The sequence below is a fragment of the Anopheles marshallii genome, chromosome 3, assembly GCF_943734725.1.
Source record: "Anopheles marshallii chromosome 3, idAnoMarsDA_429_01, whole genome shotgun sequence".
Taxonomy (NCBI): domain Eukaryota; kingdom Metazoa; phylum Arthropoda; class Insecta; order Diptera; family Culicidae; genus Anopheles; species Anopheles marshallii.
The window spans coordinates 59,887,023-59,903,137 of record NC_071327.1 but is presented as its reverse complement, the minus strand read 5'-3'; the positions used below and the strand labels follow the sequence as shown (position 1 = coordinate 59,903,137).

Below are 16,115 nucleotides of genomic sequence, written 5' to 3'. Positions count from 1 at the left end.
CAAAGTGGTAAAATTCACAATCGCCAAAAACCCCATCCGGTGCCACTCGAAAGCGTCTTCAAAATCTCGGTCGTATTACGATTGGAAAACTTTACCACTATATAAGTTTGTTTGGGGAGGGGGCGAATTTTTCCTATTATTTATCGCTTCGTATTTTCCTCTCGACCCTCTCTTCAGCGAGCCACACATGAGATGCCCAAACCCCCCCCCCCCCCCCCCCCCCTATTTATATCACCTGCACACACATTGCACTGACATGGTACGTTTGTATTGCTCTCTACTCTTTGCAGAAGTGCCGCAGGAAAATGATTGTATACTACCGAACCAGCATACGTCGCCCGTCAACAAACGGAAAGGCTTCAGCGGGTAAGTGAAAAATAAAACATGCAGCATTAGTTTGCTTTTCATCAAACTGCCTTTTGTCGTACCGCTTTCGTGTATGTTTTTCTTCTGCTTTCCGGTTTTTTGAGCCATCGCCATGTCGCCGTTGAGGTTAAGCTGGTACTTCCCCCAGCAGCAGCATGCTGCTGCATCACTGCCGGTGTGGCGTTCCGTGCTTTTGCCACTGTTTGCATAGAAGAGATCTTCCCCCCTTGATGGTGTCCCCGTTGGCACGGGGAGCGACCGCGAAGCGGGGGGAAAGTAAAATCGAATCGATTGTGTGTCCCCGTGTGCTTTGCTGTGGACGGACATGTTTACCATTTTGGCACCACCGAGGCCGGTAGTGGCAGGGAACACATCGAAGGCAGCTGTACGCCAGCACGCGGAACATACCGAGGCATCTGAACGATGGGTGTTTACTTTCCTGCCGTTATCGTGTAGCCGGGCACACTGCACCCGGGATGTCAGGACTTTTGCAAAAACCCGAAGGAAGTTTGACATCGGTCCGCCCCGGTGTATGATGGCTAACCATCGGTTGGATTGTTTGGCGAATTGTGTGCCCATGCGTTCGCTCCCGATTGGTAGTCCCGGCCTTTATGCACGCGGACGCTTGCCGGACGAAGCATGCCCGGTTATGCGCGATGGCCGCAGCAAAGCTTACTACGCGTTGGTACATTTGTTTGAACTCGTTTCACACACTGCAAACCGGCAGATGGAGAAAAACAACCACAAAATACCAGGAAGACCTGGCAAAGAAATGCTTACAGGAACTGTGTTCGGGTAGGAATTGCTACGACGCATTTCGTTTATCAGCATCAGGGAAAGATACATAAATCGGAACACACCCTTCAAATGTTGCAAAAGCTGTTACGCTTGGGGAGCCACGGTTACGGTTACGTGTAGTCGATTGATTGCAATTATTGCTTTAGGCCACCTGTGATAAATTGATGCGCCGGACCCGGACAAATGGCATTCGTTTGCGTTCACCTAATACTTCACAAATTCATATCGCCGCGATTGCTATCGTTTATTTCGATAGCCAACCCTAGACAAAATCTCGTAGACGACAGCCGTGACACAAAGCCGCTTTTTTTTTACACGCCACGTCCCCAATGTGTGTTTGTGTGTTGGAGTTTACCGTTCTCCTCCCGTCGGAGGCTAAGCGTGATGAAAATTAATGGTGTTCCGTTCGTTCGGGCTGTGGGACAGGACCCGGGACACATTCCTTATGAATAGTTCATGCGGTGCTGGCACGAACGGCAGCTATACACCTCGAGCCCGAGTCGATAAAACGCGGCCAGAATATTGATGTGTGAGCTTTGAGACGCGCGTAAGGATGATGGTTTAAGGATGGTGCTTCTGGAAAGTACGAACCCGTAGACGGAGCGTCCATTCCGGCATGAATAGCCACATCGCTCGGCCCGGGGTTGAGTACCATCGCGATGTCCTTATTTATGACAAACGGTCAAGAACGTCGCCATTCGACTCGGGCGTGTTTACCACCCTCGGACGTTGCGTTGTAGCTGCTAAAAGAAGAAAGCATTGCGGGAAGCAGTGCACGACTACGCAAGGTGTGTTATATCCTTACCGACAAAACAGCTTGTCTGCCGGTGCCGTGCGCGCATACATCACACCCGTAAGCAACCGTGAACGGCAAGGTGTGTGTGTGTAAACAGCTAGTATATTGCGAAGGAAATCCTTTTTTTTTTGGTGACAAGTGGCAGACACTTGCCGAATGCGGTGCGCCCCAGGCGCTATTACACTGTTCCGGCGTGAAAGACGTGCTTCTGTTGATCCTTGCTAAACGTTGAGTGTGTCATAAAAATGTGACGAAAGCTCGACCCTGTGCCCGGTCGTACGTAAGAAATTGCGCGTTCCTGCTACGTGGCGACACAGCAGTACATCCCGCTGTGGTCAGTAATGGCAGCTCTCTCGGGTGTTTTCCGCACATCAAACATGGAGGATGAACCACAGTATGGAAGCGTTCCTGCATCTGAGAAGCGTGTTACTTTTCCCGCACGAGTAGACACCCTGAAACATTGTGGAAGCCCCACCAGAGTTTGATCGGGTTGGGCTAATAACTTAGCCCTTAGTCAGAGTTGCCCATTTGGGAGGAAGGAAACGAGATGCTAGTAGCACACACAATCTCTACCCGTTGGGCGCTCCCGGCAGGCTGCGAGCGACACACAAATCGGAAATAATATGTACCAATAAGTGCTGCCACGAGCTCGGAACGGGAAGACTCGGAGTGGGGACTATTTATTGTCCGATTTTGGGACAAGAGCCCGAGTGAGCAACAGCTACTTGACCGAAAGCACATGGGAGCTGTTTGGACGCTTTTTGGTTAAATCACATTAAGCTGAAGCACTGATGAAGAGTGTCATGTTTGATGATGATGATGATGATGATGATGATGATAAAGATGATCTCCCCCTCCCGAATGTTGTTGTGGCTGCACGCGCTGCCTTTGTAGAAATCAAACGAAAAGGAGCTGCCCGATGGAAGAGTTTTAGGTGGCAAAGATTTAATAAAAACATTACCGCCGGGCATGAAGTAACAACCGTACGGCAGGCACCAGCGCAACTAAATGATGGTACAGTTGAGTGCAATTTCGTTTAGTAGAATGGTTAACCGTTGGCGTGAAAAAAAGTAACTAATGGTTACGAAGGAGTATAAACACCATCGAAGCAGCCGTTCCCCTTGAAGGGTGTAGCTAACATTTTTTTTTCCGGCATGCTCCTCGCAAGGTTGGTTTAAGGTGGCCAAAAGCAAAACAAAAATTGCTGTGAAAACCGTACTGCCCTGATGCTTTATACTGTTGTGGCATTCTTTTGATTTTTGTATACAAAAGCATCCTTCCGCTGGATGATCTCTTCTCTTCTCCAGAAATGGGGCACAGTGAAAAGGAAAAAGGCGATGTCAGTTGCACGGTAAAATGATAATTAAAATTTATAAATCCCATTGACACGACCCAAGGTACGGGAAGGTTAAAGTTTGCTAGCCAACGGCCAGGTGGCAATGGGGTTTGCAGCTTCCATCGCCAGTAGGCCGATCTAAATCTAAACCAAGCGCAACTCCTTCTGTTTTCATTCACTGCCGAGAGTGTTCGGCTTTCATCGGTGTGCAATCCTTGTGACCTTTACCTACGGTCTGTGTGCCCCGGAAAGGTTGTGATTTCTGTTTTAGAATGAAACCCCCGTTTTGCTTTCTGGTAATTTTGCCCGGCCGAGAAGCACCGGTTGCTACACTAAACGGCAGCAGTAGCCGGCAGTGATGGGTCATTCTTGCGGGTACAGTAGTCGGGGCTGTTTGCACAACGACGACGGTTCGTCGCAAGTATAAATAACTGAGACTCCATTTGACCGACGTTAATCCGGCCTCTCGGCTTGAAAGCCGTTGACAATGAGTGTAGTGTAATAAATCAGCAATTTTCCACCTCATCATCAGCTGGCCGTGGTCGAGTCCGATTACCCGTGGTTGGCCCCGGTTGGTACGAGATTCTTTTTCTAACCCTGCTTTTCTTTTGGGTCATCTAGCGCGCGCGTGTGTGTGTGTGTGGTAAGCAGCTCTCTTTATCCTGCCTGTGCCACTGTACACGTCAGCAATGTTTCGTGAGTATTGCCATGGGGGGGAAAAAATGTGTGCACCCACTCGGAAGACATGGTCACATTGGGTTGATATGGCCCTGCCAGGAATTCTCTTGCAGCTGAAGATGTGTGTTTACACGCATGCATGCATGCATATTTCCCCCGGGGTCATAATGAGGAAACTCGCTTTGACCGCTTGTTGTGCTGTGTCTAACGAGCGCGCAGCGTTTCGCTGGAAAATCCGCACCGGCAAAAGGGCACCTGCGCATATACGGCATGTACATGAGTAATAGCATTCTCGCGGTGAGAAAATGGTAGACAAAATTCTTGCGAAATTCGTTACCATTTAGCCATATTGCGGCCGGGCTGTGAATCTTGTGATGTTGCCTCCAAGTGCAACACTTCGCCGTTCTGACATATCAAGGGTAGGGTCGTAATTATAGCTCCATTCCAACATCAACACCATCGACCCAGAAACCCATGAGAGGAGTCGTCCACGGAGGGGTCTATGCGTTGTGAACCAGAAATAAGATATACGATGCCGATTCGTAGAGAAGCCGGTGATGATCGTACGGTAGACGCACGGGTGGACGTAACACATTTCTTCGTCATTTCCTCCCAAAACAGTGACGCACGCTGTGTTTGCCTCCGACAATGCAAATTGTGTTTCGTTTCTATTTTTTTGTATAGTTACGGTGCTGTCAGAAAATGTTGCATCTTCCCATTTACGTATTGATGCGTTTCGGTTTCGGATGATGCTGGTCGCTACGACGCGATACGGCCAAACACGAGCAATGAACAAACACCCCCGAAGGGGGGGGGGGGGGGGGGGGGTTTTCCCAGACAACTAATTACCATTCAATTATCCGTTCCGAGCCAGTTTTCCCAGCCAAGGCATGATTGGAACAGTCCGGGATAAGTCATCTACTAAACTTCGGGCTTCCGTGGAAAGTGAAGGCGAGTGGTTCACGAGAACAATTAGTCAAAACATATCGACTGAGGGATTCAATCGGAAGAAGACAGCCCTTTCCCCGTTTCCAGCGAAATCAGGGGTCGGCAAAGCGCGACCCGCCAAATTTGTTCAAAAATTTAAACTGGGATTTTGGACTGGTATTGACGTGTCAATACACCAGCAGGGCGTCTCAAATGAGAAGTTGTGTTGTAAGAGTTGTTCCACGCACTAATCTCAACATAATATCCCTAATGTAGTGATTATCGATACCATTTGGCAAGCGTAGAAGATTGCAGTGTTTGGTCAATGATTCAAAATCCTACTGATCGGCAACGTTGTTTTTCACATTTCATAACTAGTCAAGCCACATTGGGACGAAAAGCAAAAAGCTAAGATCTACCACAAGTGAAATAATAATCTATTTTGAACAAATCGATTTAGTATGAAAATTTACTCAATCTCGTAATCTCGTCCCGTCGGGACTAAACAGGGCGCTTCCCGACGAGATCACAGAAATAGTCTATTTTGGGCACATTGTAGTCCTAAATTATAAAACCAAAAATGTTTGTAGGCATTAATTTCTAACGAAAATAAATCCTCAAACATTCAAGACCATGAAAAGTGAATGTTTTCATCAATTAGAGATCATTTTTTTGCTATCCAAATTTTTACACCCAAAACCCGCTTAGCTTGCACCTACCAGAATCGTTGCACCTACTAGATCTAGGTGTGCCGACCCCTGAGTTCAATCATCGCGTTCCACCCATTGAACGTATCGAAAAGGGTTTCTACCATCGCTTGTTTAAAAGACAAAATTCGTTTGCCGGTTTATCCTCCATCCTGGGAGATGACGTCGCAAGAGGGACAGTCATGATCACGGTCTATTTCCCATGGAAACACACAGCGCCACAGTGTGTGCTGCGCTATTTGCACACTATTTGTGGGTAATTATACTCTGGTGCGGAAGTTGGAGGAGTCCGTCTGGTTTCCGTCTTTTCAATCACGCCAATCGACGCTAGCAGCGGATAAGGAAATGCTAATCGCAGTAACGGCCCCTTGGCCGGGGGAACACCGTACGAACGAGTGTGAAAAATCGCACATTAATTTTGCGTCCCATTTTACTTTCTTCCCACACCCCGGGCTGGTTGGGGCGAGTGTCACCCATTGCTTGATGTTTACCGAGCGTTCTAATTTGCATTGTAAATGTACCGTGCGACGGGATGGGTATGACACCGAGATTAACTGCTTTCGTTGTTGTTGATGATGGTGATGCTGCTAGCTAATGTTTAAATTTCAAATGGTTGTTCCATTTTTTAAACACTTCATTGCAATACAAATGGGTGTTTGAGTGTAGATAAATTGTGTTTTAATGAGTCTTAACATCTCAAAACCTATTAATTGAATTTGTCTTAAAATTATGTTTATAATAACAATAATTTGTTAGGCGGGTTTAGCCGGGTCAACTCTCCACAGTCCTCAGATGACGCACTGTGCAAGATCGCAATGCAGCCGAAACAGAATCGGATCAAAGATCCGGCCCGGGTTTGCTTATTTCTGTTGCGTCCATCAAGCAGAGAGAAGGAAAAAAAAAACACAATTCTTCATAACAGCAACAAACCATCATCATCATCATCGCCATCCCGCGTGAATACAACCCTGTTGTGAGTGTCTGTTTGTCTTTTGGTGGAGGCGCCGTTACAAAATGCGCTCACGGATCACCTACACACCATGCCGTGCAACTTAGTTAGTCAGCGCGCTAGGAAACAGACAAAGAATGTAAGGGCAAAAACACAAATCCTCCTTCTCCCCCCCCCACGCGGCATGCTCATCTCCCCGTGCTGGCACTATAGAGAACCGGGAGCAACAAGCGCTCGGATGTGGGGTGGAGGAATCGATCGTGTTAAAGATTGTGTCGGATCTGTGTTGCTCCCACGGCTACAGTCTCGGTTCGGCACCGGTTGCGAACGGATGCAAGTTGGAAGCAGGCTAGAAGGACACCAAGGAAATTGGATGTGTGGAAATTCAAAGTCAGGAATGTGCGTGGAGTACTGTGCAAGATCACCAAATTGATCAGTGATCGTAGCATCAATTGAGTACACTGTTATAGTTGAGATTGTTTTGCGAGCGAAGAACCACTTTTGGGTACAGTTCCCACGGTGTGTGTGTGTGTGTGTAGTGTCCGATAAGGCAAGGTCACTAATGCGTTACACCGTGGCGCATCCGGACGATCCGACAGTTGACCAAAAAAGGTGACATTCATTCGTACTAGGCGAGGCGTTTGTTTACCGGCGAGTGTCTTCCCATCACCCGCGCACGGTTTTCTGTCCTTGGTAAAACTACGTCGAATATTGTGAATGTGAATGTGCCGCCGGAATCGAGGTGCCACCACATATCATTCTCATCTCGCCTCCAGTGAACTATTAACAATAAAAAAAAACCCCCCGAAACCGGTTCAGATTGGGTCGGTGATTTGTGCTGAACGTTGCGATTAGTGTCATTTTTTTGTTGTTGTTGTCCGTAATATCTCCGTGCTATCGATACCGCAAACAACAGAGCGCACCCACCGATCATGTGGGGTGGTGCAGCGGTGAAAATGACGTTACTGTATCAGTACAAAGATAAAATATGTGCCGGTAACGTGTGTGCAAGGTAAGGAATTGTACGCCGGCCGCTGTGTCTGTAGCGCTATCGACGTTAGATAAATTGGCAAACAGCGTCATGGAGGCGCTGAGGGTTCTTCCCAGCACCAGTGCATTAAAACCAGATAGTAAATGTTTCCCGAGGGGGTTGGAAAAAAAAAACGTGCAACTAGATTACAACTCCGATCCCATCGGGAACTTGGTTTGTTCTGTGGTGATTTTTTGTTTGTTTTGTTTTGTTTTGCTTTGTGGCACAGGTTGATAATTAAAAATCGGGAAACACACGCGGTAACGTCTGTTTAAATCAGGTTTGTTACACCTCCATTCGGGGAAACACTTCGTTTTGCACCGGTCAGTTGGTAGTGGGGAGGATACAAATAATTGACACAGCTGTGTGATTTTAGCACTCGGGAATGCGCACTTATGCAATGTGCAAAGTGCCGGCACTGGGTACTAATTATTAGTCCGGTACAGCTGACAGGGTCATCCCTGACTAGTATCGTGCCCTTCAGTATCCTTAGGGGGGGGTTTTTCCCCCCTTCTGTCTACATCTATGTCTACGTCTATCTCGCTTCCAATCGACAGCCTTGTCGTTGGGTGAGTTAATTAAGAGATGGATGCAGTTGCTCACAGTTATTAGCGGTGCAACTTAGCGAACGATAACACCGATCGACCGGCCGTGCCAACAGGGCCACAGCACCGTAAAAAGACGCTTGTCCACCGTATCTGCTGTGTCCTTTCTGTACAGACCGAGTCCATCGGCAGGCGTGTGGTCTTTAAAACCGTTCCTGGCCGATGGCCAAAAGTGGTTAATGGGGCTGTTCACATTATTCCTGTACGTGTCAGGCGGATGGGTTGAAGTGTGTACGGATTCCTCCCGAAGGGGGTTTCCGGCTACCGATGACAATCCGGCTTGAAATTATTAGAACATCTCCAAATTCCGGCCTGAAGATGTTCATCGAAATGTCGAAACCCAATTAAATTCTAATGTTGACAAAATTGATCACACTTTGTTGAGTGATTTTTCGCCGGTAACATCGTTGGAATGCCAATCGCATGTTTCGCATGTGCCTTTTACACCCCGTCTGCCGCCCGAATGACGCGTTTTGCTCGGTAGCTCGTAGTTCGCCACCATTTTGGGGAAGGCCAATTGGGTACAGTTTCAATTGACCGTGTCGCGTTTGCCGGGTGAGAAATGTCATCCTAATGTTCTTAGGACAAATCCATTCGAACCGGAGGTAGCAACGGAGCGAAAAAACAACAACATCATAATTTAGAAATAGTTTAACTGCCAGAGTTGAGCGTTTTAAAACGTTCAGCAGACTACACAGCTGGCAAAAAAAAACACATCTCACGTCGTCGATCCTTGGCCTCATATCGGAATATGGCGTAGTAAATGTGAGTTTGCCGGCAGACAGACAGACAGCGGATTGCGCAACCTAAAGCAAATGAGAGGAACGAAAGGTTTACAGCTGTAATTTGTTTAAATGTTTTATAAGTGTTTTTTTTATGATTAACGAACCTTTGGTTTCGACTCGGCCAATTTTGGGTTGGTGTTGGGCCGGGAGCCGATTTCATTCATCCGCGTGCGTATGTGGATGATCATTCATACAGGTCGCCGCGCGGCAATGGATGCTTAATTAGGCACGGAAACCGTTTAGAACTTACCCTCGGCGATGCCGGATCAAGGATTTTTTTTTCCACGATGAACCCATTACCTTCAGTTTTGGGTGATTTATTGTAAGACTGTAAACGTTTTGCGATCGAATCATCTGTGTAATGAAGTGTTTACTAAAGCATTTCAGCTGTAAGTGGGTCTGCAAGAGAGTTCTGGAGCGGTGACGATCTGGTGAGGTGTCGTTTGCTTCAATATCCTTGGAATGAATGTCGTCTGAGCGGAGTTGACTTCCTCGCTCGGCTACGCTGTCCAGAAATCCCGTTTTGATGACAGGCATTTACCGAGCGAAGGGCCTTTGCATCTCTCCTAAACACGTTGTTAAAAAGTTCTTCCTGACTGACACTCCATGGAAAAGTGCGACGTTTTTTCAATTAAAAAATTGAATTGACTCTCCACACATTTGCAGCTGAAATCTGTTGCTCTGTGGGGATGGTGGGAATCGTTCAGTTAAACAAATCATCAGCTGCACAAACCTCACACTTTGTGGACGGGGCGGGGGGTGTATTGTGTATTCGTGAAATGTAACAGCGGACAAGTCTATCCTTTTTCCGTTCGTCTAATACCGGTGGCCACCTGGACGTAACTGGCCCCGAACGGTGTGCGGCGTAGGAGGAAGTAACAACCGGTTGTGTGTTCCATCCAAACGTTGATAGAAGTTCGACATACACATGTCAACACTTTGTGATAAAGTGCCTAGTGGTAAACAAACCACCGTCGATGGCGGGAACCATAAAGCAGAAGCATCGCGAGCAAAAGCGAGGAGTGGTCGGGAGCGGGCGCCCGAGACACCCATCAACATCAAACCGTATCAGACGAGCATCATTCTCGGGCAAAATGGGTGGTGGTAGTAGTAGCTCCGTGCGGTACACTTTCGGGTCCGGTTCTCACTGTTGTTTGAGCGTGTGGCAGAGAGCGTTTACAGTCCGTCCACCAGCGGCCGTGTGTGACCACCCGGTTGGATCGATCGCCGTTCCGGCTTGCTGCTGCATTAAAAGGTTGTAGCGCGGTCGTCCTGGTGGCGGCTTCCCTCTGCTTTGCGGTTGCAGCTACTGTTGTATACACGGAACGTACACCTCCGGGTGGCGTTGTGTGGGCGGGGGAAAAAAGAGAGCAAAAGCGCCAGAAGAGTGAGTGTGGTAAATATTTTGATTTTGTAAATATTTACACATACCACCGGGGCGTGCCCAAGGGTAAAGCAAGCCTTCCCGGTACTTGAGTAGCGCCGGAAGGTTGGGGAATCTCCGGGTGGTTTGGAGCTGCTCCGGTAAACATTGGCCAAATCAGTGAAGCCCTTTTGATGCGTAGAGACGCGTCTTGTAGCTGTACGCATCATCCCATCGTCTGTAGGCTGCCGTGCGAGAACCGTACCATCGGCTTTGAAGATGATATGTGGAGATCTTCCACAACAAGATAACACCGCCAAGGTACAAATCGGTAACATCACCAGACAACGTTTGCTCTCCGAGAACTTAGATAAGACTACCGTCTGGTGGTATGCACATGATGAGATCCTTCACACCAAAAGCCATCCCACCCACAATAACAATCGCAAAAACCAGTCTTGTCCCGCAAATACCCCCGCCGACTGCACGCACACGATGGCGTGCGCGCTGCAGATACGGCTCCAACGCGCACGGTGTGTGTGACAGGTGTGTGACGAAGCGCGGCAGGTACAGATAAAACGTCAGGCACTGGGTTGTGTTGAATTCGTCTAGGCTCTATATGTAGGGAAGTACCACACTCGACTCGGCCACAGATAACGTCCCCGTAGTGCTTGGTTTCTGCCGCTCCCTTGCGGAAGCACTACACACAACCAAACTGCTGCGGCTGCACCGTGCCGTGTAGCAGTGTGTGGCCCTTTACGGCTGCCACTATCATAGCGTGGCCGTGAAGGTTGGGGTTTGGAGTAGGTTTTTTTGTTGTTGTTATATCGTTCCCCATTTTGGTTTGTGGTCGCAGTGTTAGAAGTCAAACTGCTTGATGGCTTCCCCTTGAAATTGTCCATTGATGATGGTCTGTTTCGCGGTGATGATGATGGCATGGCACGCACACAGCACAACCTGCATATGGGTTTTTTTTTTATCAGTTCGGTGTGAATCGGTGACAGGTTTTTTTATGCTTGTTGCTTCCAGTAATTAAAGCTCCTTCCACTAAGGTAGACAAAAGAGCGCGTACTGGTGTTTTTAATGATCGGTAGAAGATATAACGAATCTTACGTTGGATTATTCGCGATTCCGTAATACGGTGCCGATTGGGAGGGTCCCGAACATATTCGCTGGATGTGCTGTGAAGGTGCTGTGACCTCTGCATAATGTGCCGCAGTGTTGGGGACGGCAAACTCTACGCCCCGTTTGAATGAGTAACAGGTCACGCACGGCTAGACGTAGACTTGCGCTGGTACTGGAACACCTCGTAGTCAATAATCTAGCGACAGACGGTCAGTTTCGGGGTCAGATAGTCGGACAATCCCGCTGGCATGTGCAGTGTGGGATGTAGCCATGTCGTGTGCACTGTGTTTGCAAAGTTGGTTCCAGTTTGCGTGCTGCCGGCAAGACTGTTGTACGACCGATACCACCACCAACCATCATCGTGGTCACCACCGTCTGTTTCGCGTAGGGCGTGAAACAAACGAGCATTACCGGGAGGGCGATGATGCGCTAGTGCTATATCCACCGTCAGCGGGGCAGGGCAGGTAGGGAGCGGAGGCGGGAGAATTCGGCTCATAACATAACTGTGTTTGTTTTTTTTTTTTCATTCATCCCTTCTGAGGGTATTTGGGCGGTGGAGTTTCTGTTGAGTGAATAAGACCTGTATGTGTAAGCTACACTCAAAGTGGGGAATTTCTTTTTCCCTAAAGACTGATACGCCTGGAGTGTGTGTCACTACTGCACAGTAATGCTTTCCGATAAGCAATAACGAGAAGCTCAATACTACCATGAAACGATAAGGAAGTCCTCAACCGATTCGGGACGGAATCGGGTTTGCGAAATCTTGACTAAAGGGCTCTGATGCGTAATGGCCAAAAACAGCTCTAGTGTACGAAAACCTTCGAAGGTGAACGGACGCGACAGCGAGAGGGTATAACTTATCGCAACTATTACGATGGGCCGAAGCAAACAGAAACGATCCACACAACCCACTGGAACGGTATCGCGATTAAGTTCGTTCCCGATCAGTTGGACAACCCTGCACAGTCTCTTGATCAGGTTATTGTGAGGAGAAGGAAGGGAGAGGGTACATGGGGAAAAGCAGTGTTCTTACAGATGCAACGTTCAATATTTATTTATGTTATCGCGTCACGGTGTGTTATCAAGACATTGTCAACTATGGCAAATACGCGATGCGATTTGTAACTGGAGTAAAAGTTGCGAAATGAATTGTAATGTGTGGAGGACAATGAGTGGCGCGTCGAGCTTGCACGATGAATCAAATTAAGCCATCTCATGTTTTATGTTTTCGTTTCCTTTTCAACAGGAAAAAATGGCTACCGACGCAGTTCCGCAAACTCTCACACGGCAAATCGGATAAGCTGCCTCCGGTGGAGAAGTCTCTCATCAGCAAGAAGGGCTCCGATAAGAAGGTTAAGGTAAGCAGATAGTGTTCCACCGGAAGTGGGCAATAGCGTTTTCTAATCAAAATCCGTCCGTTTTGGTTCTGTATCGCCACCGTTACCATTACACAGCCTAATCAGCAGGAAAAACCACCGGAAGAGCAGGAATCGTCGACGGTCGCGTCGGTGCAACTGGAGGCGGAAGATGAGGAAGCCACAGCGATTGAACTTCCGCCGCCGATGAAACCGATTCAGGATACCGCATCCGCCTTAAGCGGTGCTACCGCTGCGCCCTCATCATCCGAGGATGCGACCGGTACCGCAAACAAGATCACGAAGGCACTATCGCTGAAATCCCTGGAGGAACCGTCCAGCGCTCAGCCACCGGCGGACCTGGCCGAGATCGAGCAGTTCGTGAAGCAGAAGGTGGAGAGTTTGAAGTATCTGGAAAATGACGGTACCAACAGCAGCAGCTCGGCGATGGCGATGGGGCTCGTCGGTGGTGATGGAAGCAGCAGCTCGTCGACGACGATGGCACTGAACGGTGGGCATACGATCGCGAAACCTGCCATTTCGCCACAGTTCTCCGAGAATGAAGCGGCGGATGAGAATCTAACCGAAGAGCAGGGTATCGAAGATATACTGCGCAAGCGGAACTATGCACTACGGGAACTTATCACCACCGAAGAAGCGTACGTGAATGATCTTCACCAGATCGTTAATGGGTAGGTATTCACCCGTCGATAAATCGTTGTTTCACAGCGGAGTAAATGCTAATCGTATGTCCGTAATGACACAGGTACATCGCGGAAATTCGAAACCCCTCCAGCACGGTACCGATCCCGGAGGATCTTAAGGGTGGCAAGGAGCGGATGGTATTTGGAAACGTTGAAGCAATATACGAGTGGCACAGAGAGTAAGTGTTTGGCACGGAGAATGTTTAATCTATCGCCGCACAGAGAAAATTAATGTACCCTATTGTTTCATTCCAGTCATTTCCTCAAATCATTGCAAAAGTGTCTACAGAACCCGTACGAACTCGGTCCACTGATTAAACGTAGCGAGCGAAAGCTGCACATGTACGTCGTCTACTGTCAAAACAAACCTGTCTCGGAGCACATTGTGCAGGAGCATATGAGTTACTTCGATGAATTACGCTTAAAATTAAAGTATAAACTATGTGTAAGTATCACCGGAACCGTTCGGTTTGGGATGAAGGAAACGTACGAAGATACGGTATTAACATTGCTTTCCGTGCATTGACTTTCAGTTAGGAGATATGCTCATCAAACCAGTCCAAAGAATAATGAAGTACGAGTTACTGTTGAAAGATATCCTGAAGCATACTCTGCGGGCCGGTCTCACTGAGGAGGTTCCAGGATTGAAGGAAGCGATGCATATAATGCAAGTAGTTCCTAAGGCTGCCAACGATATGATGGACGTTGGTCGGTTACAAAAGTTTGAGGTATGTACGGTAGTCGGTGGTTTGCCCAACGGGCTCACGCTATGAGTGTTGTGACCGTGGTTTCGTTTCGCGTGGTTTGCTTTGCAGGGTAAAATAACGACACAGGGCAAACTGTTGCTGCATGGTCCGCTATACTGTGTCGAGGGTGCCTCGAGTAGTGATAAGAACTCGTACAACTCCCAGAAACCGAAGGAACTGCACGTGTTTCTGTTCGAGCAGAACATCATTTTTGCTGAAATTGTCGGCAAGAAAACGCAATTCACCAGTCCAAACTATATCTACAAGGCGCACATACAGGTACGATCGAGTATGATCACTCAAAAGTAAGCATTCCTTATTCACAAAATGGAACTTTCTGTTTGTGTTGTACTAGGTGAACAAGATGACACTACAGGATCTTTCCGATCAGACAAATGGCAACCGGTTCTCGCTTTGCTCAATCGACCCACAACGTTCCAGTCTTAGCTATATCTGCACCGCACCGACACCGGAGCTACACAACGAGTGGCTCAACACGATACACGAGATACTGAAAACGCAGAACGATTTCCTAAAGGCGCTCGTAAGCCCGATCGCTTATCAAAAGGAACTGACGAAGGATTCTTAAGGACACACAAACCACACGCGTCCGCGGTGGTATGGTAGGCACATGTTTTACCAGTTTGTTCACGTCCAACGGATTTGCATTCTGTACGGTTCTGTACCAGGTACAATGCCGTTTTCATTTTACTACGATTCGAAAATCGAACATTAGTGAAACACTCCTGGATCATTACGAGTATTATTTATTTTACTGCATTTGTGCATTTGTTTGCACGGATGAGAATCATACGCCTGCAGCATTTTGTATTTTTTGCGAAACGAAAAGAAATCAACTGAATTATTTATACACGCGAAGTCACACATCACGCCACGGGGTACCAGCAGAAGCTAAAAAAGCAGCAAATTGAATTTTCCAAGGAACAGGTGCATCACACGTTAAGCTAAGGCAAGAACAAACCTATTCAAAAGTATCACGGTATAGAATATAAACCAACCTCGGTCCGTAGCGTTCACCGATCCATCAAACAGGACAAATTCATAGTATCGGTCAGCAACAAACTGTGCTGGACGTTATAGTGAAAAGGGATGGAAGCGAAAGGAGCAAGGGGGAAAAATAAAGCAAACTACTCTAAACAAACGTGCACGTTCATCTTTCGCGCTTGTTCCCACACCGAAACTCTACAAACCAACACACGAAGCAGATGCATAGAGATTGGCTAATGTGCTATGTTAACAAACAGATACCAATACCAAACTTACTCGTTAAATTCAGCGAATGAATGCGATTATGATAGACAAATGGATGCAAAGAGAAACGCAAAGTGACGCATTAGCCAATGGCTCAATATTATATCCTTAGCATTGGTCACCAATAGTAAAACAAAGAATATCAAGCAGAATGCAACAAACAGACAAATTATTCGTGAAAAAAACAAAAAAAGATAAAAACACATAAGCGAAGCGAATCGAGATCGAGCAATCGGAGCAGCATTAAAGTAACAACACAGTAATATTAGAATAGAAAAAAAATATCGATTACTTACAAAAAAGATACAAAACAAACAAAGCAAAGTATATATTTTATGAATATGATTATTAAAAGAATATCCCGCATTCAGAGGAGGATAACAAATGGCAAATCAATCGCAAAACAGTAGTAAAGCGGAACAAAAGAAACAAAATGAGAACAAAAAACGGAAGGAAGCAATGTAACATCACAGTTAGAACGAACAAATAGACAAAGCTGATCGAAAAAGGAAGAATATGAACGGAGCAGCGAATCAGATTTGTAGCTACAGCAGAACATATTTTTGATATTTT

General features: G+C 47.3%; 1 protein-coding gene across 1 annotated transcript in view; it reads left to right on the top strand.

Moving 5' to 3' along the window:
• Positions 1 to 14,859, top strand: part of LOC128715655 (kalirin) — a 56,037-nt gene extending 41,178 nt beyond the window's left edge. The window contains exons 7-14 of the mRNA XM_053810564.1: positions 291 to 366; positions 12,712 to 12,823; positions 12,920 to 13,512; positions 13,587 to 13,703; positions 13,780 to 13,969; positions 14,058 to 14,252; positions 14,340 to 14,549; positions 14,626 to 14,859. Coding sequence (XP_053666539.1) covers positions 291 to 366; positions 12,712 to 12,823; positions 12,920 to 13,512; positions 13,587 to 13,703; positions 13,780 to 13,969; positions 14,058 to 14,252; positions 14,340 to 14,549; positions 14,626 to 14,859 — 1,727 coding nt within the window. The remainder of the gene's footprint in view (positions 1 to 290; positions 367 to 12,711; positions 12,824 to 12,919; positions 13,513 to 13,586; positions 13,704 to 13,779; positions 13,970 to 14,057; positions 14,253 to 14,339; positions 14,550 to 14,625) is intronic.
• The last annotated feature ends 1,256 nt before the right edge of the window (positions 14,860 to 16,115 follow it).